The sequence below is a fragment of the Salmo salar genome, chromosome 02, assembly GCF_965601325.2.
Source record: "Salmo salar chromosome 02, fSalSal1, whole genome shotgun sequence".
NCBI classification, from domain to species: Eukaryota; Metazoa; Chordata; class Actinopteri; order Salmoniformes; family Salmonidae; genus Salmo; species Salmo salar.
The window spans coordinates 65,295,358-65,318,169 of NC_138292.1; the positions used below are offsets into that span (position 1 = coordinate 65,295,358).

Below are 22,812 nucleotides of genomic sequence, written 5' to 3' on the forward strand. Positions count from 1 at the left end.
GCTTGAGATGTTTTAGAATAGTATTTCTAATAGTATTTCTCCCTTTAAAATAGTATTTATATTAGTATTTCTCCCTTTAAAATAGTATTTATATTAGTATTTCTCCTTTTAAAATAGTATTTCTAATAGTATTTCTCCCTTTAGAATAGTTTTCTAATAGCACTTCTCCCTTTAGAATAGTTTTCTAATAGCAACTTCTCCCTTTTGAATAGTTTTCTAATAGTATTTATCCCTTTAAAATAGTATTTATAGTAATATTCCTCTCTTGTGTCTAGGGAGGGGGCTCTTCTATGGGCCAAGCTTAATTCCAGGGACCATGTTCTTGGTGAGTGTTTTTAAGCAAATAGAGTGATTCAATGATTTTATGTCTCATAATGCTTTCATGTAGTCATCATCACTGACATCCTTTTTTACATCATTCTATTTGTTTGTGTGTTATTGTTTTTCAGACCTTACCCTCAAACGTGTCAGCATTACCTCTCAGGTAAGGTCTCTCTCTCTCCAATTCAACTGAATTTACTTTGTTATTTATCTAAAAGGTAAACCTACTCTCATTGACTTCCTCCACCTTTTGGACACCTAAGCAACAACCACACATCTGATAATAATTCATCACAACTCTCTCTCTCTCTCTCTCTCTCTCTCTCTCTCTCATAGGCTTTATTGACATGGAAAGTTAAATTACTTACATTGTCAAAATATACATATATAAGAAATTGAGGGACCAACAGCAATAACAATAGTAGTAGTGGAAATGGGACTACCATTAACAGCAACAACAATGTTCATGAGAATAATAATACATTAAAGAAATGTTAGTAGACCAGTCTCAACCTGACTGAGGAGCCACATGGCATGGTATGAAAGGCAAAACAAAATGGGAAATATTATGGACCTTACATTGTACTTTTCACTGGCTGAACCTCAGGTTGTGTGCTCACTGAGTCTGTACCTAATCAGTGTTTCCCTCAGTTTTTTTTTTAAATCAGTCACAGTGGTCAGATAGTCTGACACCATGTACTGTCCGTTTAGAGCCAAAAAGCATTGAAGTTTACTTTGCTTTTCTTGTGGTGTCTTTCCAATAGGTGATATATTTTTATTTTTGCTTTGTGATGATTTGGTTGGGCAAGATTTTCTGAGTGCTGTCCTGAGGCTCTATAGGGTTGGTTTGGGTTAGTGAACTGAGCCTCAGAACCAGCTGGCTGAGGGGACTCTTCCCTTGTTTCATGTCTTGACATTGTAGGGCTTTGTGATGGAATGTTTTGGGGTCACTTGTTTTTAGATGGTTGTAAAATTTGATGGCTCTTTTTTCTATTCGAATAAGGAGGGGGTATTGGCCCAATTCTGAGTTTTTCTTTGCACTTGCAATACAGTCTTGCAAAACTCTGCATGCAGTATTTTGATTAGATGTTTGTCCCATTTAGTAAATGTATTATTAGAGAGCAGATCCCATTCTTCGCTGCCATATAGAGCAATTGGTTCTATAACTGATTGGAAAATGTTGAGCCAGATTCTAATTGGAATTTAGATTTTAATGTTCCTTTTAATGGCATAGAATGCTGTTCTAGCTTTGTCTCAGCTCGTTTACAGCCATGTGAAAGCTACCTGTGTTGCTGATATTTAGTCCTAGATACATGTCGTTTTTGGTGTGTTCTAATAGAACTGTGTCCAAATAGAATCATTATATTCAGGTTTTTTAGGTTAACTGTCAGAGCCCAGGTCTGACAGAACCTGTGCAGATGATCCAGGTGCTGTTGTAACTCCTCCTTAGTGGGAGACAGCAGCACCAGGTCATTTGCGTACAGCAGACACTTGATTTCGGTGTGTGTACGGTGAAACCAGTTGCTGCAGATTCTTCTAATGTTTTTGCCAATTCATTAATGTAGATGTTAAATAGTGTTGGACTTATTGAGCAGCCTTGTTTCACTCCATGTCTCTGAGAGAAGAAGTCTGTTTGCTTGTCGCAAACCGCATATTTGTTTTTAGTGAACATTGATTTAATAACATCATTATGTTTTCCCTCCAATACCACTTTCTATTAGTTTATAATAAAAAAATACTTGTGTGTCAAATTGAATCAAATGCTTTCTTGAAGTCGACAAAACACGAGTAGATCGTGCCTTTGTTTTGGTTTACTTGTTGGTCAATTAGAGTGTGGAGGGTGTAAATGTGGTCTGTTGTACAAAAGTTGTCGTTTTTTAATCTGGCTTCTGCTCAGGACGTTGTGTTCATCAAGGGAATGACATAGTCTGCTATTTATGATACTGCAGAGAATTGTCCCGAAGTTGCTGTTAACGCAAATTCCTCTTTAATTATTTGGGTCAAATTTGTCTCCATTTTTATAGATTGGTCTGATCAATCCTTGGTTCCAAAAATAGGTGAAAATACCTGCAGTGAGGATAATATTGAAGAGTTTGAGTATAGCCAATTTGAATTTGTGATCTATAAATTTGATCATTTCATTTAAAATACCATCAGCACCACAGGCCTTTTTGGGTTGGAGACTATATCGTTTTTCCAATAATTCTTCTTCTGTAGTTGGGGTATACACAGGATTCTGATAGTCTTTGACTGCTGATTCAAGTATTTGATATTTTTCTTGTATATCTTTTTGTTCTGGGCTCTTTGTTATATTGCTGTAGAGGTTTGCAAAGGTGATTTATCCACATATCCCCATTTTGGATAGCCAATTCCTCATGATGAGGTTTGTTTAATTTATTCAAATTCTCCCGGAAGTGGTTTGATTCTATGGATTCCACAATTCCATCCAGCTGATTTCTAATGTGCTGTTCCTTTTTTGTTCTTAGGGTGTGTTTGTATTGCTTCAGTGTTTCCCCATGTTGAAGGCGTATATTTTTGTTGTCTGATTCTCTGTGTTTTGCATTAGATATATTTCTCAATGACTTTTTTCGATTTTTGCAATCATTATCAAACCATTTTTTTTATTATCTATTATTTTTGGCTTGCTCTTATGTTTGTTTAGATTAGCCAAGGAGGCTCATTTGTCAAATCTAAAGTTTATGTTCCAAACTGCCAAATGTAATAGTGTGTAGTTCTTCTGCTGTTCTAGCAGTCAGGTCTCCACAGACCAGTATGTTGTCTTGGGCCTGAAAGTGACTAATCTCCCCCTGTAGAATGGAGAAACTCTCTTCATTGAAGCAGGGTGACTGAGGGGGGAATGTATGAGGCACAGAGGAAGACGTTTTTATCTGTTAAGACGGCCTCCTTGTTGATTTTTAACCAGATAAAGAATTATCCTGTTTTGATCAATTCGATTGAATGATTTAGTTCAGATATATACCATACCATTCCACCTGTGTGATTCCTTTTAATTTGGTGGATGGTACAATTATCTCCCTATAACCTAGTGGACAACCACAATATCAACATCATCAATTTACTTCAGGAAGTCTGGGCTTCTGCTCTTTAGCCCAAAAGCAGACGCAGACTTAGACTTAAATCCTTGTAAATTCCAACATGCAACATAAAAAGATTAAATAACTGTTTTTTCTTTACCTCAAAATTAGATAAACACTCACAATCCAAGAACCATTCAAATGTGATTTTTCAATTAACATACTCTTATTATTCAAATATGATTTGTTTATCATTTAAGATGGCATTTGTGTCATGCCACTTGGGTGGATGTAGTGTGAGGATGGTGGAGTTGTTGTGCCCATCTTACCATGACCCTCGGCCTATCACATGTGAGCATAGTAGACTCAGCATGTGTTTAATGTCACTCATGTCGTTGGTGGGCTGGGCCAGTTGCTCCTCACACAGTTTGTGCGTAGCTCTGCCTGCTGGGCTCTGGCTCTGCCTGCTGGGGGGGGGGGGGGGGGGGGGGGCTCGTCTGGGTGGGTTTGAAGCTGGGCTGGGCTGGGCTGGTCTGTGCTACACTGGCTGTGGTGGGCGTTGAGGTTGGTAGTGCTGTGGCCGTGGCTGGGGGAGCCTGGGTGCTGGTCTGGGGTGTTGCCTTAGTGATCTTGGGGGGTGGAGATTGCTTCGCTGTTCCTGGGTGGAGAGGCCGGGCTGCGGTTTAAAGTGACGTCCTTGAGAGTCTTGGCAAGGATGGGGACTGTCTCCCAGTACAGGTGAACATGGTCATAGAGACAGTCCAGATCGAGGGTGGGATGGTGGGCCAGGCGTACATTGGCGTTTATTCTTTGGATTGTGGCAGGGTGGAAGTCCTTCCTCTGTAGAAGGGTTGATGCCACGATCCTTGAGTTGGGGAAGATTGCGGAGGTCTCTCTCGCTCTCATTTATGGGTTTTATCGGCATATGTTAACATTTCCAAAGCAAGTGGGGTAGATCATTTACAGTAAAATTAACAGTAAACATTACACTCACAGAAGTTCCAAAATAATAAAGACATTTCAAATGTCATATTATGTCTATATACAGTGTTGTAACAATGTGCAAATAGTTAAAGTACAAAAGGGAAAATAATGAAACATCAATATGTTTGTTTTCAGAATGGTGTTTGTTCTTCACCCTTTTCTTGTCACAACAGCAGTGTGCACGTAGCCTGTCTTGTCTTGAGAGCCAGGTCTGCCTACGACGGCCTTTCTCAATAGCAAGGCTATGCTCACTGCGTTTGTACGTAGGCAAAGCTTTCCTTAAGTTTGGGTCAGTCACAGTGGTCAGCTATTCTGCCACTGTGTACTCTCTGTTTAGGGCCAAATAGTATTCTAGTTTGCTCTGTTTTTGTTGTTGATTCTTTCCAACATATCAAGTAATGATCTTTTTGCTTTCTCATGTTTTGGTTGGGTCTAATTGTGTTGCTGTCCTGGGGCTCTCTGGTCTCTGTCTGCCTCCCTACTGAACACAAGCGCGCTTTGAGTCAACTTCTCATTACTGCTCCTCTGTGACCTGGGCCAGCTAGCTGTAATCATCTCATTAATTAGCTTGATGAGGTGGACTTATTAAGCTAAACCCTCTCCCCAGACAAGGTGCTAGTATATGGGTTACTGTGGACAGAGTCACCACAATGCTGTCATCATGACTTCATGTGAAGCTATAATCCATCAGGGGAAATGGACTGTCTTTGGATCCTAAAAGAGTCTTCAAAAGGAAGTGTTTAGATTTTACGTAATGAAACCGCATTTGTGTGTGCAGGAATGGGGTAACGACGACAGCGCAGCAGAGACAGCCTTCAGCAGGTCCCCTCCATGGAGAACTCTCTCTACGTTTGGCAACACACCATCCTCCTGACCTCCTTCACATCTCCCTCGTTCCCTCTATTCTCACTCGTTCTCTCTCTCTCTCTATTCCTTTTTCTGTCCATCTTCTTATGTCTCTCTCCCTGACCCTTCTCATCTCTATACAGTACTTCTCTTCATGCTCCCTGATCTCTCGTTCTCTCTGTCACCTTTTCTTTCCCTCTCCATCCTTCTTCTCTCTCTTTCCCTCTCTATCCCTCTCTTCTCTCTCTCCCTGAACCCTTTCCCTCTCTATCCTTCTCTTCTCTCTCTCCCTGAACCCTTTCCCTCTCTATGCGTCTCTTCTCTTTCCCTGAACCCTTAGCCTCTCTATCCTTCTCTTCCTCCACCTTTTGGACATCTAAGCAACAGCCACACGTCTAATCATACATCACAACTCTCTATCTATCTATGGGAAACATGTTCTCTCTGTTTACATTTTTGGCTGAAAACCTAGCCGTGATTACAGGAACAGAGAAGTCCACATTTCCTCTAACGTGTTTCGTTTCACAAGTTTGCATTAGGTCACTTTCACTGAATCTTATTGAATTTCATAAGTTGTTTCATGTACATAAAATCTATTTTATAATAAAAGCTGTGGGGTAATTCTAATCTAGCTGCTTCATAGGTCATTTGTGTTTGAGTGTGATGCATGTAGACTTATTTTCACTCTTTTCTGAAAGTAAGGCCACATGTAAAAATGTGTGAACTTTCCCTTTAATCAAGAGTATTCATTTGCCCAACAATTGTTTTTACATTGAAGTCCCTTGAAAGAGACACTAGAGGGCACTCTCCATGAAGAGGTAGTACTTTTACAGCGATAGCTTCTCTTTTACAATTTGTTAGTTGGAAATGATTGGACATGCATCAGTTCAGCTCCACCTCACCAATTGAATGTCTCACCCACAGTTATTGTCAGTGGAAAAACTTATAGAGGGCCAGGTTACAGCAAACGCTAGACCTCTGGAACAATGTGTTCACAATAAATACAGGAGCGGAAACCACATATTGTGATGTATTATTATCAGATGTGTGGTTGTTGCTTAGATGTCTAAAAGGTGCAGGAAGTCAACGAGACACACTGCTAGACCGATACTGAGCGATACCACAACGCGTTACTAAAGGTAGAGCGAGGAGAGAAGTATTATGGTGATACATCACTGATACTTGTTTATGAGTTTCTATTACAGACTATAAATCACACAAGTAATAGTAGCATCATTGTACAGTTGGTCAGAAAGGATACTCTGTATGACTCCTAGTTGTATAAGTTGGACAGGGTTACATGGGATCGCTGCTAGCCGGACCTGTGAGTTACAGGTGGCCGTGAGATAAGACTTCACGAGATAAGAGCTGCTGATGATGTCCGTGTCCCAAATGGTACCCCATTCTTGACATAGTGCACTACTTTTGACCAGGGCCCATAGGGCTTTGGTCAAAAGTAGTGCACTGCATAGGGAATAGGGTACCCACTAATCCAGCGCTACTGTTTAAGTCAAAGGGCTGCTCTATATTCAAAACACTCCACATGAATATGAGTTAATGGATGACCTGAGCACCTTATTTCTTTACTGTAATACTTCACTGTAATACTTCACTGTAATACTTTACTGTAAGTATATTGCCTACTATATGGTGACACCTGGCTGTGACCAACACGTCACCCTATGGGGCCTGGTCAAAAGTAGTGCACTACATATAGGGAATAGGGTGCCACTTGGGATACAGCCCAGGAATTTTTGTTGGAAGAATATGTAACGACCTATGATGGATTGAATAAGTGATGTGATTGTTGAGCACAAATCTACAATCCCTCAGGTCAGGACGAAGGATGTTGTTTCAGCAATACCTATTGGCTTATATCATTGGCAGAAATATCATTGTTTTAAAGGTGTCTGAAAATGGAGATTGTACAGTAGGACCACTACACCCTTGCTGAGCATCGATGATCACATTCCTGAAAGATACATGGCGTTTATTTAGGGTCAACACCGATGCTTTTTTCACACATCGTGCTAACCCTGTCAATACCGTGATTTTCACATGGTCCTTTATAGCACAGTTCCAGCCACTATGGATGAATAACCAGGCCAGCTCAATACAGCTCGGCTCAGTAGTGTGAAAATAGTACGACTCTCCCTCTTCAACCATAAGATATTCAGTAGCTCTAAGAGTACAACCCTACCTCTTCAACCATAAGATATTCAGTAGCTCTAAGAGTACGACCCTCCCTCTTCAACCATACGATATTCAGTAGCTCTAAGAGTACGACCCTCCCTCTTCAACCATAAGATATTCAGTAGCTCTAAGAGTACGACCCTACCTCTTCAACCATAAGATATTCAGTAGCTCTAAGAGTACGACCCTCCCTCTTCAACCATAAGATATTCAGTAGCTCTAAGAGTACGACCCTCCCTCTTCAACCATAAGATATTCAGTAGCTCTAAGAGTACGACCCTCCCTCTTCAACCATAAGATATTCAGTAGCTCTAAGAGTACGACCCTACCTCTTCAACCATAAGATATTCAGTAGCTCTAAGAGTACGACCCTCCCTCTTCAACCATACGATATTCAGTAGCTCTAAGAGTACGACCCTCCCTCTTCAACCATACGATATTCAGTAGCTCTAAGAGTACGACCCTCCCTCTTCAACCATAAGATATTCAGTAGCTCTAAGAGTACGACCCTCCCTCTTCAACCATAAGATATTCAGTAGCTCTAAGAGTACGACCCTCCCTCTTCAACCATAAGATATTCAGTAGCTCTAAGAGTACGACCCTACCTCTTCAACCATAAGATATTCAGTAGCTCTAAGAGTACGACCCTACCTCTTAAACCATAAGATATTCAGTAGCTCTAAGAGTACGACCCTCCCTCTTCAACCATAAGATATTCAGTAGCTCTAAGAGTACGACCCTCCCTCTTCAACCATAAGATATTCAGTAGCTCTAAGAGTACGACCCTCCCTCTTCAACCATAAGATATTCAGTAGCTCTAAGAGTACGACCCTACCTCTTCAACCATAAGATATTCAGTAGCTCTAAGAGTACGACCCTCCCTCTTCAACCATAAGCTATTCAGTAGCTCTGCGTGTTTTACTAACTGAAGTACTTCATTTCGCTGTTCTGCCAGGTATCAAAAGAACAGAGCACACACCCACACAGGGCATGCAAAACTCCCATTCATCTAGAACACACACACACACACCTGTGAGTAGGGACTATTAGTGGCGTTATACACCTGGTATCTTTATGGTGTTTGTCACCATACCTGACTATTGTAGGTATGATGACAATGCCCCACCCAGTCGTAGGAGGCCATGCATACAATAGGGAAATAAGGTTTCACATGGCTCCTTGTAAATGAATGGGAGATGAAAACTGAACAATTGCCCACCTATCCCATCTCAGTGAAGAAGGCACACTGTGTTTACTGGCATGTTGGGTTACAAAACACACAGCACACAGCACACACACACACACACACACACACACACACACACACACACACACACACACACACACACACACACACACACACACCTCTCTGATTATTCTGTCCTTGCAACAAAGACCCATTACAACAGGCCTACTTATCCACTCAACACCTTCACACCACAATGCTACAGTCATGCATTCACGCTGTTGGATTAATGATTTGTCAAGGTAAAATTCAGGCTTGTATAAAGCTGCTTTGGTTGGAGATTTGCGTTTCCAGAAGTGATTATTGAAGGTATAGTTCAGATAGATCTTGTAGTATTTTGTTCATCAGTCCAGTTCATTGGGCCCCAATATTGTGCATTTCATTGTCCGCAGTCAGGTTTTTAAGATGGAGCACTTTTAGTACAGATTCAGAGAAATGTTAAATTCTATACTTTATCACTTCATACGGTGGTATCCACACTGTCATTGTCCAGGTGCCATCATTAAAGTATGTGGTGAGGTGTGTTTGATTTATTGTTGATATTGAAGTTCTGTCAGGTGATATATGATTTAGATGTTTTCTATCAACAGTTTGGTCGACGCTCCATGTAACTTGGCATCATACAGTACTACTCAGATAAAATGTGTGTATTATGAATGAGTTGTTATACAGACGATGGTGCTGGATAATCGTGTGCGTGTCATATTATTCATTTTGCGCACCGCCAGCCAGCGTTGCTATGGCAGCACCAATGACAGACAGCCCATAATGTTAGCCAGCACTAATGGGCTGCGTCCAGTCAGACTGGAACTGTTGAATTATTAAAAGGAGAGATTGGGGAGGTCACTAAAAGCGTGATCTTCAGGTCGTATGATCTCACCTGTGTGGTTCAGTGTATGGTTCAGTGTATGGTTCAGTGTATGGTTCAGTGTATGGTTCAGTGTATGGTTCAGTGAGTGCGTGATTTTATTTAACCTTCATTTAACCATGCTAGTCAATTAAGAACCAATTCTTCTTTATAATAATGGCCTGGGAGGAGGTAAAAGGCCTCCTGTGGGGACGGGGGATAAAAAAAGAAAAAAAAGAACTGGAAGACAAAACAGACAGAAGACACTGGCAACAGCACAACTAAAACAGCAAATAAACAGTGGATGGGTGTGTGTGTGAAGTGAAACAACATTCTTCCTTACATAAGGAAATGCTAACTAGTGACAGCTAGAAACAGCTACATGTCTCAACAACCTGTTCATCCATTTGTCCTGTGAACTCCTCCAGGGACACCAGGTCCTGTAGTTTTAGGTTGGCTTGGAGGGAATTCCAACACCAGGGGGCTGAAAAATGAAACAACCTTTCTCCATGCTTGGTTCTAATTTTCGGTACTGTTAGCATAAAACAAGATTTCTCATTTCGAGCTGGAAGAGAGGATAGATAAAATGGCAGTTTTCCTAAAATGGTCTTCTGTGGTGCCAGGACAACAACCTCTCCCTCAACGTGATCAAGACGAAGGAGGTGATTGTGGACTACAGGAAAACGAGGACGGAGCACGCCCCCATTCTCATAGACGGGGCTGCAGTGGAGCAGGTTAAGAGCTTCAAGTTCCTTGGTGTTCACATCACCAACAAACTATCATGGTCCAAACACGTAAAGAGGGCACGACAAAGCCTTATTCCACCTCAGGAGACTGAAAAGATTTGGTATGGGTCCTCAGATCTTCAAAAGGTTCTACAGCTGCACCATCGAGAGCATTCTGACTGGTTGCATCACTGCCTGGTATGGCATCCGCTTGGCCTCCGACCACAAGGCACTACAGAGGGTAGTGCGTGCGGCCCAGTACATCCCTGGGGCCAAGCTTCCTGCCATCCAGGACCTCTATATCAGGCGGTGTCAGAGGAAGGCCCTAAAAATTGTCAAAGACTCCAGCCACCCTAGTCATAGACTGGTTCTCTCTACTACTGCACAGCAAGCGGTACCGGAGCGCCAAGTCTAGGTCCAAAAGGCTTCTTAACAGCTTCTACCCCCAAGCCATAAAACTCCTGAACAGCTAATCAAAGGGCTACCCAGACCCCTCTTTTACACTGCTGCTACTACTACTACTACTAATCTGTTTATTATCAATGCATAGTCACTTTAACGCTACCTACATGTACATATTACCTCAATTACCTCGACTAACCGGTGCCCCCGCACATTGACTCTGTACCGGTACCCTCTGTATATAGCCTCGCTATTGTTATTTTACTGCTGCTGTTTAATTATTTGTTACTTTTATTTTCTATTTAACTATTTTTTACTTCACACTTATTTTTCTTAAACTTCTTAAAGCCTTGTTGGTTAAGGGCTTGTAAGTAAGCATTTCACTGTAAGGTGAATTTCACTGTACCTGTTGTATTCAGCGCATGTGACAAATAACATTTGATTTTTATGTTTTTTTATGGTAGGCCATTTCTGGTAGGCCTACGTTACGATCAAATAGCCACATTAGCCTACTTGGCCACTGTTAAAACTGTAACTTAAAGCGGGTACAGCCTCACTGTTCACAGTAAACACGTGCTGGAAGTTGCACAGAACTTTTCCCAACCACCCGAAAAGGGCAAGGTACATGTTCGGCGTTTTAACTTGAAACAAAACTTTACTAAGTCACACCATTGACGTCATTGTCACTATGCTGTTATTCATTGATTGAGTGTATGACATTTGGACACCCTATGCCTGTGTCAGCCCAGCCCAAAGACAGTAAAAACTGGGCAAGGCTCACGAGTTATCCTGTGACAATGGGTGATCCACCCTGCTCATTCAACAGCTCCTCACATCACTACTACTGTGTGTGCACCTAATCCCTCTTCCTTGAAGGTGTGTTTTAGTAGCAATCAGACACAAACATGAACGCAGAAAGACATTGGGTTTACATGTATGTATTTGTGCATCTTGACTACTTTATGGAAATCAGAGATATACTATATGTGCCAAAAATCATCTTGCATAAAAACACTATCTCAGATGAATGATTATGTTAGAATGGTATCATACATTAGATTTTGCAGTATTTACTATGTTGACTGACTTGATTTGTAGTAGCTGACTGAATGTAGATTACATTTGTTAATCACTTATTAAATTCACATAATTATATCATAATGTCAACTTACATACTGTAGAAACGGCTTATCTATAGTAAATAGAAACTACGGGGAAGGAAATATTCTCCCAAAATGTGCATTATATACATATCCATATAAATCCATGCTGAGTCATGTGCTTCAGAAACAATACAACGTAACCCATTTCAACTTCCTTCAACCCTCACAAAAATCCTACTGTAGAGATTCGGCCAGTATCTTCTGGTAAAAACATCTTCCAATGACCATCCATTGGTTCCAATCTCTCCCACTACATTCCAAAGCTCCAATTTACAGTTCAGTTCCAAAGTTCTGATATGACATTCAAATGGTTCCAACAGTCCAGAGTTCCAACTCCCAAAACCTCTGTTTCTCCAGTGCATTTTCAGATATTGTACTTCCCTGGTTGTCTGTTTCTAATTCTTCATTCCAATGATCTGGTTCATTCCCGTCCTTCCCCTGAGCTTTTAGCAGTAGATCAGGGCCTGTATTCATAAACCATCTCCTAATAGGAGTATTGATCTAGGGTCAAGTCCCCCATTGTCTATGTAATCGTGTTCATTATGCTCTAAAAGGACAAACTGACACAAGGCCTGTCTTAGTCCTCCTCCTCCCCTCCATGGCCGTTCATGACCTGGCCGGACTCCCAGCGCTGCAGGAGAGGAGTCTTCTGTCTGGGGGTCCGCGGGCTCTGGAGGCCCTGGAAAGAAGGTGAAAAAGAGAGTGAGTAGAAAGAGAGAAAGAGTAGAGGGAGTTATAATAGAGAGTAGAGGGAGTTAGAATAGAGAGTAGAGGGAGTTATAATAGAGAGTAGAGGGAGTTGTAATAGAGAGTAGAGGGAGTTAGAATAGAGAGTAGAGGGAGTTATAATAGAGAGTAGAGGGAGTTATAATAGAGAGTAGAGGGAGTTATAATAGAGAGTAGAGGGAGTTAGAATAGAGAGTAGAGGGAGTTATAATAGAGAGTAGAGGGAGTTATAATAGAGAGTAGAGGGAGTTATAATAGAGAGTAGAGGGAGTTATAATAGAGAGTAGAGGGAGTTATAATAGAGAGTAGAGGGAGTTATAATAGAGAGTAGAGGGAGTTATAATAGAGAGTAGAGGGAGTTATAATAGAGAGTAGAGGGAGTTATAATAGAGAGTAGGGGGAGTTATAATAGAGAGTAGAGGGAGTTAGAATAGAGAGTAGAGGGAGTTATAATAGAGAGTAGAGGGAGTTAGAATAGAGAGTAGAGGGAGTTATAATAGAGAGTAGAGAAGTTAGAAAAGAGGGGATGATGAAAAAGGATGATGAGGTCATCTCATGGATCAACATCGTTAGCACCGAGGTCATGTCAAATCAAATTTCACGTGCTTTGTAAACAACAGGTGTAACCTAACAGTGAAATTCTTACTTATGGGTCCTTTTCCAACAATGCAGTTAAAGATAAAGCTAAAAAATAAAAATGTAATTAAAATGGGAATCTATTAGACCGTAATCCATAACTACGTTATGCTGTTTTCAGGGCTCTGCTCTAAATTGACAAGCATCGTTATCTTTCTCCCTCCATCCGTTATTATTGAATCTTTCTTATCAGTAGTCTGTGTAGATATACACTGTAGATAATGTAGCAGGCAGAGTGACTGTAGCCTGGACCCAGATCCCTTTGTGCTTTCTTGCCAATTGAACCCCTTTGATCATTGTCAGCACAAACTGATCTGGGACCAGGCTAAAGGGACTGCATGGGGCTCAGGCTAGGGAACAGTGCTTCTAGCTGTCAGACTGGTTTACAATTATGTCAGATTTATAAAGTTGCAGTCAGCCGATGCTAATCTTGTAGTCACTTCAGCTTCAGAGAGATGTGTAACCCAAGAGACCAACCGTGGAGGAACTCAGGAGGGACTCTCTCTTTCTCTCCACTTTCGTTCTGTCTCTCTTTTGCTCTTTCTCTCTCTCTCGCTCTTTCCGTACCCAAACTCTATTCATATTTCTAATCCACTGCTCTCTCTCCCTCTCCTTCCCTCTCTCCCCCTTCTCTCTCTTATCTCAATTGATTAAGGAAGCTCCTTACGATCAGACGTGGTGTTATTAGCTCTGAGGGCTGAATTCACTGAGAAAATGCCACTAATGGAAAATCTACACGTGATCTGGTGCTACGGTATATATGGCACCATAGTGGATTAAATGTTGAGTCTAATGTAGAGATAGTGTCCTGGTGTCTCTGTATGAGGTATGGAGAGGACATGGTTGTTTAATGTAGAAATAGTGTCCTGGTGTCTCTGTATGAGGTATGGAGAGGACATGGTTGTTTAATGTAGAGATAGTGTCCTGGTGTCTCTGTATGAGGTATGGAGAGGACATGGTTATTTAATGTAGAGATAGTGTCCTGGTGTCTCTGTATGAGGTATGGAGAGGACATGGTTGTTTAATGTAGAGATAGTGTCCTGGTGTCTCTGTATGAGGTATGGAGAGGACATGGTTGTTTAATGTAGAGATAGTGTCCTGGTGTCTCTGTATGAGGTATGGAGAGGACATGGTTATTTAATGTAGAGATAGTGTCCTGGTGTCTCTGTATGAGGTATGGAGAGGACATGGTTGTTTAATGTAGAGATAGTGTCCTGGTGTCTCTGTATGAGGTATGGAGAGGACATGGTTGTTTAATGTAGAGATAGTGTCCTGGTGTCTCTGTATGAGGTATGGAGAGGACATGGTTGTTTAATGTAGAGATAGTGTCCTGGTGTCTCTGTATGAGGTATGGAGAGGACATGGTTGTTTAATGTAGAGATAGTGTCCTGGTGTCTCTGTATGAGGTATGGAGAGGACATGGTTGTTTAATGTAGAGATAGTGTCCTGGTGTCTCTGTATGAGGTATGGAGAGGACATGGTTGTTTAATGTAGAGATAGTGTCCTGGTGTCTCTGTATGAGGTATGGAGAGGACATGGTTGTTTAATGTAGAGATAGTGTCCTGGTGTCTCTGTATGAGGTATGGAGAGGACATGGTTATGTAATGTAGAGATAGTGTCCTGGTGTCTCTGTATGAGGTATGGAGAGGACATGGTTGTTTAATGTAGAGATAGTGTCCTGGTGTCTCTGTATGAGGTATGGAGAGGACATGGTTGTTTAATGTAGAGATAGTGTCCTGGTGTCTCTGTATGAGGTATGGAGAGGACATGGTTGTTTGGGTATGTTATGGTTTCCACTACACTCTTAGAAAAAAAAAAAGGTGATATCTAGAACCTAAAAGGGTTCTTCAGCTGTCCCCATAGGAGAACCCTTTGACTAACTCATTTTGGTTCCAGGTAGAACGCTTTTGGTTTGACAGAGGGTTCTACATGGAACCCAAAAGGGTTCCCCTTTGGGGACAGCCGAAGAACCCTTTTGGAACCCTTTTTTCTAAGACTGTAGATAGCACAGCCACAAAGTCAAAGTTGGGTAATATCGTAAAAATGTATGAAAACAAAATGTTTCTTTTTTCTTAATTTAAAGTTAGGGATAAGGTTAGCAGTGTGGTTAAAGTTAGGGATAAGGTTAGCAATGTGGTTAAAGTTAGGGATAAGATTAGCAGTGTGGTTAAAGTTAGTGATGAGGTTAGCAGTGTGGTTGAAGTTCAGGATAAGGTTAGCAGTGTGTTTAAAGTTAGGGATGAGGTTAGCAGTGTGGTTGAAGTTCAGGATAAGGTTAGCAGTGTGGTTAAAGTTCAGGATAAGGTTAGCAATGTGGATAAAGTTCAGGATAAGGTTAGCAGTGTGGTTAAAGTTCAGGATAAGGTTAGCAGTGTGGTTAAAGTTCAGGATAAGGTTAGCAGTGTGGTTAAAGTTCAGGATGAGTTTAGCAATGTGGTTAAAGTTAGGGATAAGGTTAGCAGTGTGGTTAAAGTTCGGGATAAGGTTAGCAGTGTGGTTAAAGTTCGGGATAAGGTTAGCAGTGTGGTTAAAGTTCAGGATAAGTTTAGCAATGTGGTTAAAGTTAGGGATAAGGTTAGCAGTGTGGTTAAAGTTCGGGATAAGGTTGGCAGTGTGGTTAAAGTTAGGGATGAGGTTAGCAATGTGGTTAAAGTTAGGGATAAGTTTAGCAGTGTGGTTAAAGTTAGGGATAAGATTAGCAGTGTGGTTAAAGTTAGTGATGAGGTTAGCAGTGTGGTTGAAGTTCAGGATAAGGTTAGCAGTGTGTTTAAAGTTAGGGATGAGGTTAGCAGTGTGGTTGAAGTTCAGGATAAGGTTAGCAGTGTGGTTAAAGTTAGGGATAAGGTTAGCAATGTGGTTAAAGTTAGGGATAAGATTAGCAGTGTGGTTAAAGTTAGTGATGAGGTTAGCAGTGTGGTTGAAGTTCAGGATAAGGTTAGCAGTGTGTTTAAAGTTAGGGATGAGGTTAGCAGTGTGGTTGAAGTTCAGGATAAGGTTAGCAGTGTGGTTAAAGTTCAGGATAAGGTTAGCAATGTGGATAAAGTTCAGGATAAGGTTAGCAGTGTGGTTAAAGTTCAGGATAAGGTTAGCAGTGTGGTTAAAGTTCAGGATAAGGTTAGCAGTGTGGTTAAAGTTCAGGATGAGTTTAGCAATGTGGTTAAAGTTAGGGATAAGGTTAGCAGTGTGGTTAAAGTTCGGGATAAGGTTAGCAGTGTGGTTAAAGTTCGGGATAAGGTTAGCAGTGTGGTTAAAGTTCAGGATAAGTTTAGCAATGTGGTTAAAGTTAGGGATAAGGTTAGCAGTGTGGTTAAAGTTCGGGATAAGGTTGGCAGTGTGGTTAAAGTTAGGGATGAGGTTAGCAATGTGGTTAAAGTTAGGGATAAGTTTAGCAGTGTGGTTAAAGTTCAGGATAAGGTTAGCAGTGTGGTTAAAGTTAGGGATAAGGTTAGCAGTGTGGTTAAAGTTCAGGATAAGGTTAGCAGTGTGGTTAAAGTTAGGGATGGGGTTAGCAGTGTGGTTAAAGTTGGGACTAAGTTTGGCAGTGTGGTTAAAGTTAGGGATAAGGTTAGCAGTGTGGTTAAAGTTAGGGATAAGGTTAGCAGTGTGGTTAAAGTTAGGGATAAGGTTGGGGTTAGGTTTAAAATATAATTTTAAGAAGAAATAGGCAGTGTTTACAACTTGTGACTGTGATAACTAGTGACGACCGTCTGTTAGGGCCAGGTGGTTTTACTGACCTTGTGACTTAACCAGGAAATAAACTTTGAGCCCCCAGTGTTTCTTCCGGGGCACATGATATAAACTAAGAGCGCTCGTCAAAGCGTATGATTAAGCCCCGACGTTTTACCTACTCAGGAAAACTCCTGGGCCTATATAGATTATGTTTGGTGAGGGAAGGATATAACATACCTCTGATTGGCTATCCAGATACTCATCTGTCTGTGGTGGAGGCCACATGCCCAGCTTCCCAAGAGACTGCCGCGCTGGAGAGAGTGTGAGGAAGAGAGGAAATTATAGTTACATAATGATCTATAATTTATAATAAAACTATCATTTCTCAGACACAGAGTCAGAGGACTTGTTGTATTAGCACACCCTAACGTCCCTCTATTCAGTACTATTCAGTACTATTCAGTACTGTACCCAGATGAGCCAGGCCTGTCCCTGTCTGTCTGGCTGCTACTGTGGGCCTACCACTGACAACATACACAACACGCCCAGCTTGCCTTGGCATACCACATCGTAATAATACTGGTACTAATTATTACTGTGATGACAGCTTTATTTGAAAAGCATTTTTCATACTGGTCACATCACTAAGCACTTTGAATGATTTCCAAGGGTGATTTATGCCCTGAAATATATAACCATTAGATGGTATTAGTTCATTACATATTCATTCATGTTAAACATCCCTTAGTGTCTACTAACTCCCAGAATTCAAAGTTGCCTCACAAGCATATATTCAAGGCTGGGTTCTACAATTCATCTTGGAAAATATTTTCTAAAGCACTTTGTGTTTTTCTGACACAAGGGTCAAGACATGAGTCAGTGATTCTCACTTTCATATATTTTCACTCACTTTTGATCCAGCAGTTAATTGTACAGAAGATCCAAACATTAGTTTAGTCAGTTACCCAGTAGTGTATCATTCAGCCTGTTGGCAAGGGTTGCTTACCAAACGGTACCCACCCTATTTAGTACACTACTTTTGACGAGAGCCCTGGTCAACAGTAGTGCACTATTTCGGGAATAGGGTACAATTTGGGATGCACACAAAGACTGTGATCTCTGGAGCAGAACTACTGATGACAGTGAGAATGTTGTATTACATGTTTGATGATGTAGCACTACCTGACCCAATAGGAGATGAAATAATATCCTCACTGGACTATTACATTATCTTCTCATCGTCTCTCCTGCCCCCCCCCCCCCCCCCCCCCCCACACACACACCACACACACACACACACACACACACACACACACACACACACACACACACACACACTCACTCACACTAACCTGTTGGTGTTGCAGAGGCTGTCCGCGATGAGGGGGTAACAGATAGTTCAGGGGTCGCCAGTCCGTTCTGTAGAAGTAGAGGTGGAGAAGTGGGACTCTGTACCTCCCTACTGGCTGGCCTCCCCCCCCTCCTCCTCCTCCTCCTCCTCCTCCCCCGTACAGACTGCTCCTCTGCCTCCGCAGCTCCTTCTCTCTCTCCCTGGCTTCCCGGATATCCTGCTCCACCTTGTCCTGAGACACCGATGAGGAGCGCAGCTTGAAGAAGGGGTTCTCCTTTGGAACCTCCTCTTCCTCCTCTTCCTCCTCCTGATCCATCCTCCCTCCATCCTCATCCCTCCAAAAACCCCTTCTCTCTTCTCCGCTGAGTGTACTGGTTGAGGAGTACATAGAAGCGGAGTCGACCACGGTGAGGCCCTGTGTCTCGGTGAGCGCGCCCGTACTGTGGGAGTGCCTGAGGGGCTTGGAGACGTGGTGGATGTGGGCCGGAGCGGGGAGAACCAGGTGGTGGTGGCTATCCAGGATGATGATCTGGCCCCCGGTGCTCTCGGAGAGAGTGGGGCCCCGGGGGACAGGGGCCCCATGAGGGATGTAGGTGATGCCTTTTGGTGTTCCAGAGGGGCTCTGGTTCTGGGTCTGGCACATCAGCTCCAAGCTACTACGTCTTCTCTCCCCGAATGAGCCTTCGACAAAGGACACAGATGAAGCGTCGTTCCCCTGGATCTCCAGGGTGGAGAGGTCACTTGCCGAAGCCCAGGAGGGTGCCTTGCTATGGGACAATACCATCGAGGATGTCCCCTTGGGCTCCTGGAAAGCTTCAAATAACTTCTTCCTTTCCTTGAGCTGGCGTACTGTCCCTTTGTCATAGGAGCCTTTAACTTTCCCTAGTTGAACCAGGACCTGTTCCCTCTGGGTCTCTACACTGATCTCCTTCTGCATCTTCTTCCCCGCAAACTGACGGTCCTTCCCCCCCTGGCTCTTGTCCGATTTGGAAGGCAGGGTCTCAGTCAAGACTGACTTCCTTAGGGGGATGTCCACATATTCCTGGGTGGGTGGCTTGTTGTGGAGGCCCCTGGATCTCCTGAGGGACTGCTCACGCTGCACTGCCCGACGGATCTCCCTCTCGATGGGGGTCTCGTCGGCCGGAGGCGAGGTGAGGGTGGGGGTGGAGGTGGTGGTTTGGAGCTCCACGGTACTATCAGGGGAAAAGTCGGCAGATACGCCGCTGTCACTCTGGCTGTCATCGAACAAGTCCCCTCCCAACTTCATCTTGGAAGCTTTGCTGTGACTGTCTCTCGACATCAACAACCCAGGGTTTGTCCTCTTTTCTTCGCTCCGTTTCTCTTTTTTCTTCCTGTCTGCCTCGCCCGCTGCGCCAAGTCCACTCGCTCTCTGCCCTCTCTCTCCACCTGTTTGCCTGTTGTCTCCCTCCCTCTTTCCCTCTTCTCTCTCTCCACCCGCCTGCTCTTTCACTACAACACAGCCAGAGCCAAGGAGATCTGCCTTGACCTGATTAGCTGGCACCTTGGCGACCGTCGCCAGGGGCGGAGCCGGAGTTGCTCCCTTGAACACCTGTTGTGCTGCCACTTCCTGGTTACTATGATGTGTCAGGGCAGCAGTGACATTTCGTAACAACTGCTCCCCCTGCTGTTTATCTGGTGTAACTACACCCGGGGGCTGGGCCAGGTCTACTAGGTGGCTACAAGAGGAGGATCTAGAGGAGGTGGATGGCTTAGGCTGAGGGGATTTGCTTCTGGTACTGTCCAGCCTAACCCACTGCCTCCGGGCTGAGCTGATGTCTAAAGGCTTGGAGTCAACACTCTGGCTCTCCTCTCCATCACCGGCAAAAGCTGATTCAGGGTTTTCTGGGGACTCAGAGAATATGTCCACGGAACTCTCTCTTTTTAGTGGAGAGTGGGTGGTAGTGCTAGTTTCAGCAGCCTTCATAGTATCATGGTTGTTGTTGTCTGACATTGTCTGCTCTCTGTCACTACTGATTGGGCACTCACTAACCTCTTGCTTGTCAGCTACCTGCACTGATGGGGTGCTACTGCTAGTTTCAACAGGACCCCCTTCTACAGAAGCCTGCTCTGTAGCACAAACCGTCTCTGACAGCCCCTGCTCAAGTTCACTACTAGCTGGATACTCTGTATTCAACTCCAACCGCACAGCGCCATTTTCCATCATCTCAACAGACTGAGACTCCTCTACTTTGTCTTCCTTGGCACCATCTTCTTCTTCTTTGTCTTCCTCCACAACGTCATCAAGGTGAGATCTCGAGGGCCACTCCTGGCTACCCTGGCTGTCAGATGACGCCATTTCCTCCTCTACAGGGTTAGAGATAACCTCCACCTTACCATCACTGATACAGTCAATGGTCTCCTCTTCTTCTTCTTCCTCCTCCAATGGATATGGCTGGGTCTCTGGAGCGCCCTCTGCAGGTGAGGCTTGGTCAGTGCAGGCAAGAGGCGACCGAAAAGCAACGGCATCTTCCTCCTTCTCACAGTGATTGTCATCTAGCATTTTAAGGTCTTGTTCCAATTCACTATCACCCACCTGGATTCTACTACTAGGCACCTGATTTACCCCAGAAAGTGCCTCCTGCTCCATTTTAGGAACCACTTCTGCCATTTTGTTTGTTGAGTCTGTAAGGTTCTCACTTGAGGGAGGCACTTGAGGTCTAGGCACTGGAGCATCTGGAGATTCTGACCCCAGGTCTTCTGACTTTGCCCTGGGTGCCTGTTTGACCAACGGATGAGGAGGAGGGGTAGTGTCCTGGGCCAGAATGGGGTCCATTTTGCCCTCCTCCGTCCCCCAAACCTCGCTGGCCCACTCGTCCAATGAGTCGGCTGAGCTCTGTCGGTTGGCCACCGGCTCCATTGTTGCCATGATGAGACAGGTAGACTGCCAATTGGCTGGCTCTGTTGACTTGAAATAACAGTCTGGACTAGAACAGTTTGTAACAGTCAGCCTTCAGCAGGTCGGTCTGGGAGAAAGAGGACAGAGAGGAAAAGGAAAGATTAGCGGAGCTGAACAAAAAACAAACATGGCGTGGAAACCCATTTTCAGACCAATTTTCAGATCCATTTTCTATCCTCTAGGCTACAAACGCATTAAGTAAAATATTGTTGTATTATGTCATTCATACTGTATTCCCATACTTCTTACTGCTTGACACACCATTCACTCTGTGTTGTAAAGCTAAATGGTTTATACACCTGTCATAATGCTAACCAATTGTTGTTGTTAATGCATTGCAGAATGGTTATGGTATTTTATTGCATTGTGTTAGTCTTTGGCAATGAGGTAAAAATTACTACTACTACACACACGATCCTCCTCCTCTGTAGTAGGCTGACGACTCAAACTGAATTCTTCCGCTGATTTATAGTTCGCTACATACTTCAGTGAGGAGAAGAGACGTTCATGGGCGTGGCGTTTGGTTGGAGCAATATGGTTGGGTAGCCAGGCAACCTCTACAGTGCAACTTGGAAAGTTTTCTGCTGAGTGGGTCAATCTTTAATGTGCTTAACCACCTCAGAGCAAGAGGCTCAGCAGTGCTCTCTCTCTCACACACATGCATGCGAGTGTTGTACACCAGCTGAGTGAGCAGAACAATGGGTCTGTACTGTGTCCTCATTATTGCCATTGCACCTCTCTCTCTCTCTCTCTCTTTCAAATAACTTTAATAGGTTCATTTACACTCCAAAACAGTCTCACTTTCCAATGTATCACTTAAGCCCCAAAACCACTATTGAAACTTTTTCTCCCCATCCTTACTTTCATCAACACTTTCTCTCTAGCCATCTCATTTATCCCCCTTCTCTGTCACACTTTCTCTCTAGCTATCTAATTTATCCCCCTTCGCTCTCACAGTCACACTTTCTCTCTCTCATTTATCCCCCTTCTCTCTCACAGTCACACTTTCTCTCTCTCATTTATCCCCCTTCTCTCAGTCACACTTTCTCTCTAGCTATCTCATTTATCCCCCTTCTCTCTCACAGTCACACTTTCTCTCTCTCATTTATCCCCCTTCTCTCTCACAGTCACACTTTCTCTCTCTCATTTATCCCCCTTCTCTCTCACAGTCACACGTTCTCTCTAGCTATCTCATTTATCCCCCTTCTCTCTCACAGTCACACGTTCTCTCTAGCCTCCCCCTTCTCTCTCTGCCTGGTTACTCAGGTCCCCAGTTTCTAGCACCAGACAGAAAAAAAAGATTCTGCATCCATCCCCCCTGCTTCCTCTCCCTGCTAAACCATTCACAGTGTGATTCACAGTACTGTGGGTTTTAACACACACACACACACACACACACACACACACACACACACACACACACACACACACACACACACACACACACACACACACACACACACACACACACACACACACACACACACACACACACACACACACACACACACACACCCTGCCCTGGGTTTTGGCATGCGCTGTAAGGAATCATTAGCAGAGGCATGTGAGACAGAACAGAGAGGACTGGGGGTAAACGGATGGGATGAACAGTAGATCTGGGACAGTACGACAGTGTGCAGTGGTCCTGGCCTGGCATACTGCACATTACATTCAGAAAACAATGCCATGTCCTGACCTGGACATGATTACATTCACAAAACAATGCCCTGTTAGAGCGGACAAGCCTGGAC

General features: G+C 43.3%; 2 protein-coding genes across 2 annotated transcripts in view; one reads left to right on the top strand and one right to left on the bottom strand.

Moving 5' to 3' along the window:
- The window catches only part of LOC106589584 (uncharacterized), a 48,651-nt gene extending 42,834 nt beyond the window's left edge, over positions 1 to 5,817 (top strand). The window contains exons 8-10 of the mRNA XM_045707699.2: positions 276 to 325; positions 450 to 484; positions 5,119 to 5,817. Of these exons, the coding sequence (XP_045563655.2) occupies positions 276 to 325; positions 450 to 484; positions 5,119 to 5,214 (181 nt within the window). The 3' untranslated portion in view covers positions 5,215 to 5,817. The remainder of the gene's footprint in view (positions 1 to 275; positions 326 to 449; positions 485 to 5,118) is intronic.
- Positions 5,818 to 11,517: 5,700 nt separating this feature from the next.
- On the bottom strand, positions 11,518 to 21,118 carry LOC106589652 (uncharacterized). The gene is made up of 3 exons (XM_014179895.3): positions 18,146 to 21,118; positions 17,031 to 17,104; positions 11,518 to 12,441 (listed from the first exon to the last, which is right to left on the bottom strand). Exons 1-3 carry the CDS (start codon positions 21,029 to 21,031, stop codon positions 12,369 to 12,371), a joined length of 3,033 nt encoding a protein of 1,010 aa, XP_014035370.2. The 5' UTR covers positions 21,032 to 21,118; the 3' UTR covers positions 11,518 to 12,368.
- Between the last annotated feature and the right edge of the window lie 1,694 nt (positions 21,119 to 22,812).

What these genes read in the sequence shown, in the direction of transcription:
- LOC106589652 (XM_014179895.3), bottom strand. Translation starts at nt 21,031, where the DNA reads ATGGCAACAATGGAGCCGGTGGCCAACCGACAGAGCTCAGCCGACTCA. An exon ending in AGCCTCTGCAACACCAACAG is followed by an intron (nt 17,105 to 18,145) that starts GTTAGTGTGAGT and finishes CACTCTCTCCAG; the next exon opens with CGCGGCAGTCTCTTGGGAAG. An exon ending in ATCTGGATAGCCAATCAGAG is followed by an intron (nt 12,442 to 17,030) that starts GTATGTTATATC and finishes CCTTCTTTCCAG; the next exon opens with GGCCTCCAGAGCCCGCGGAC.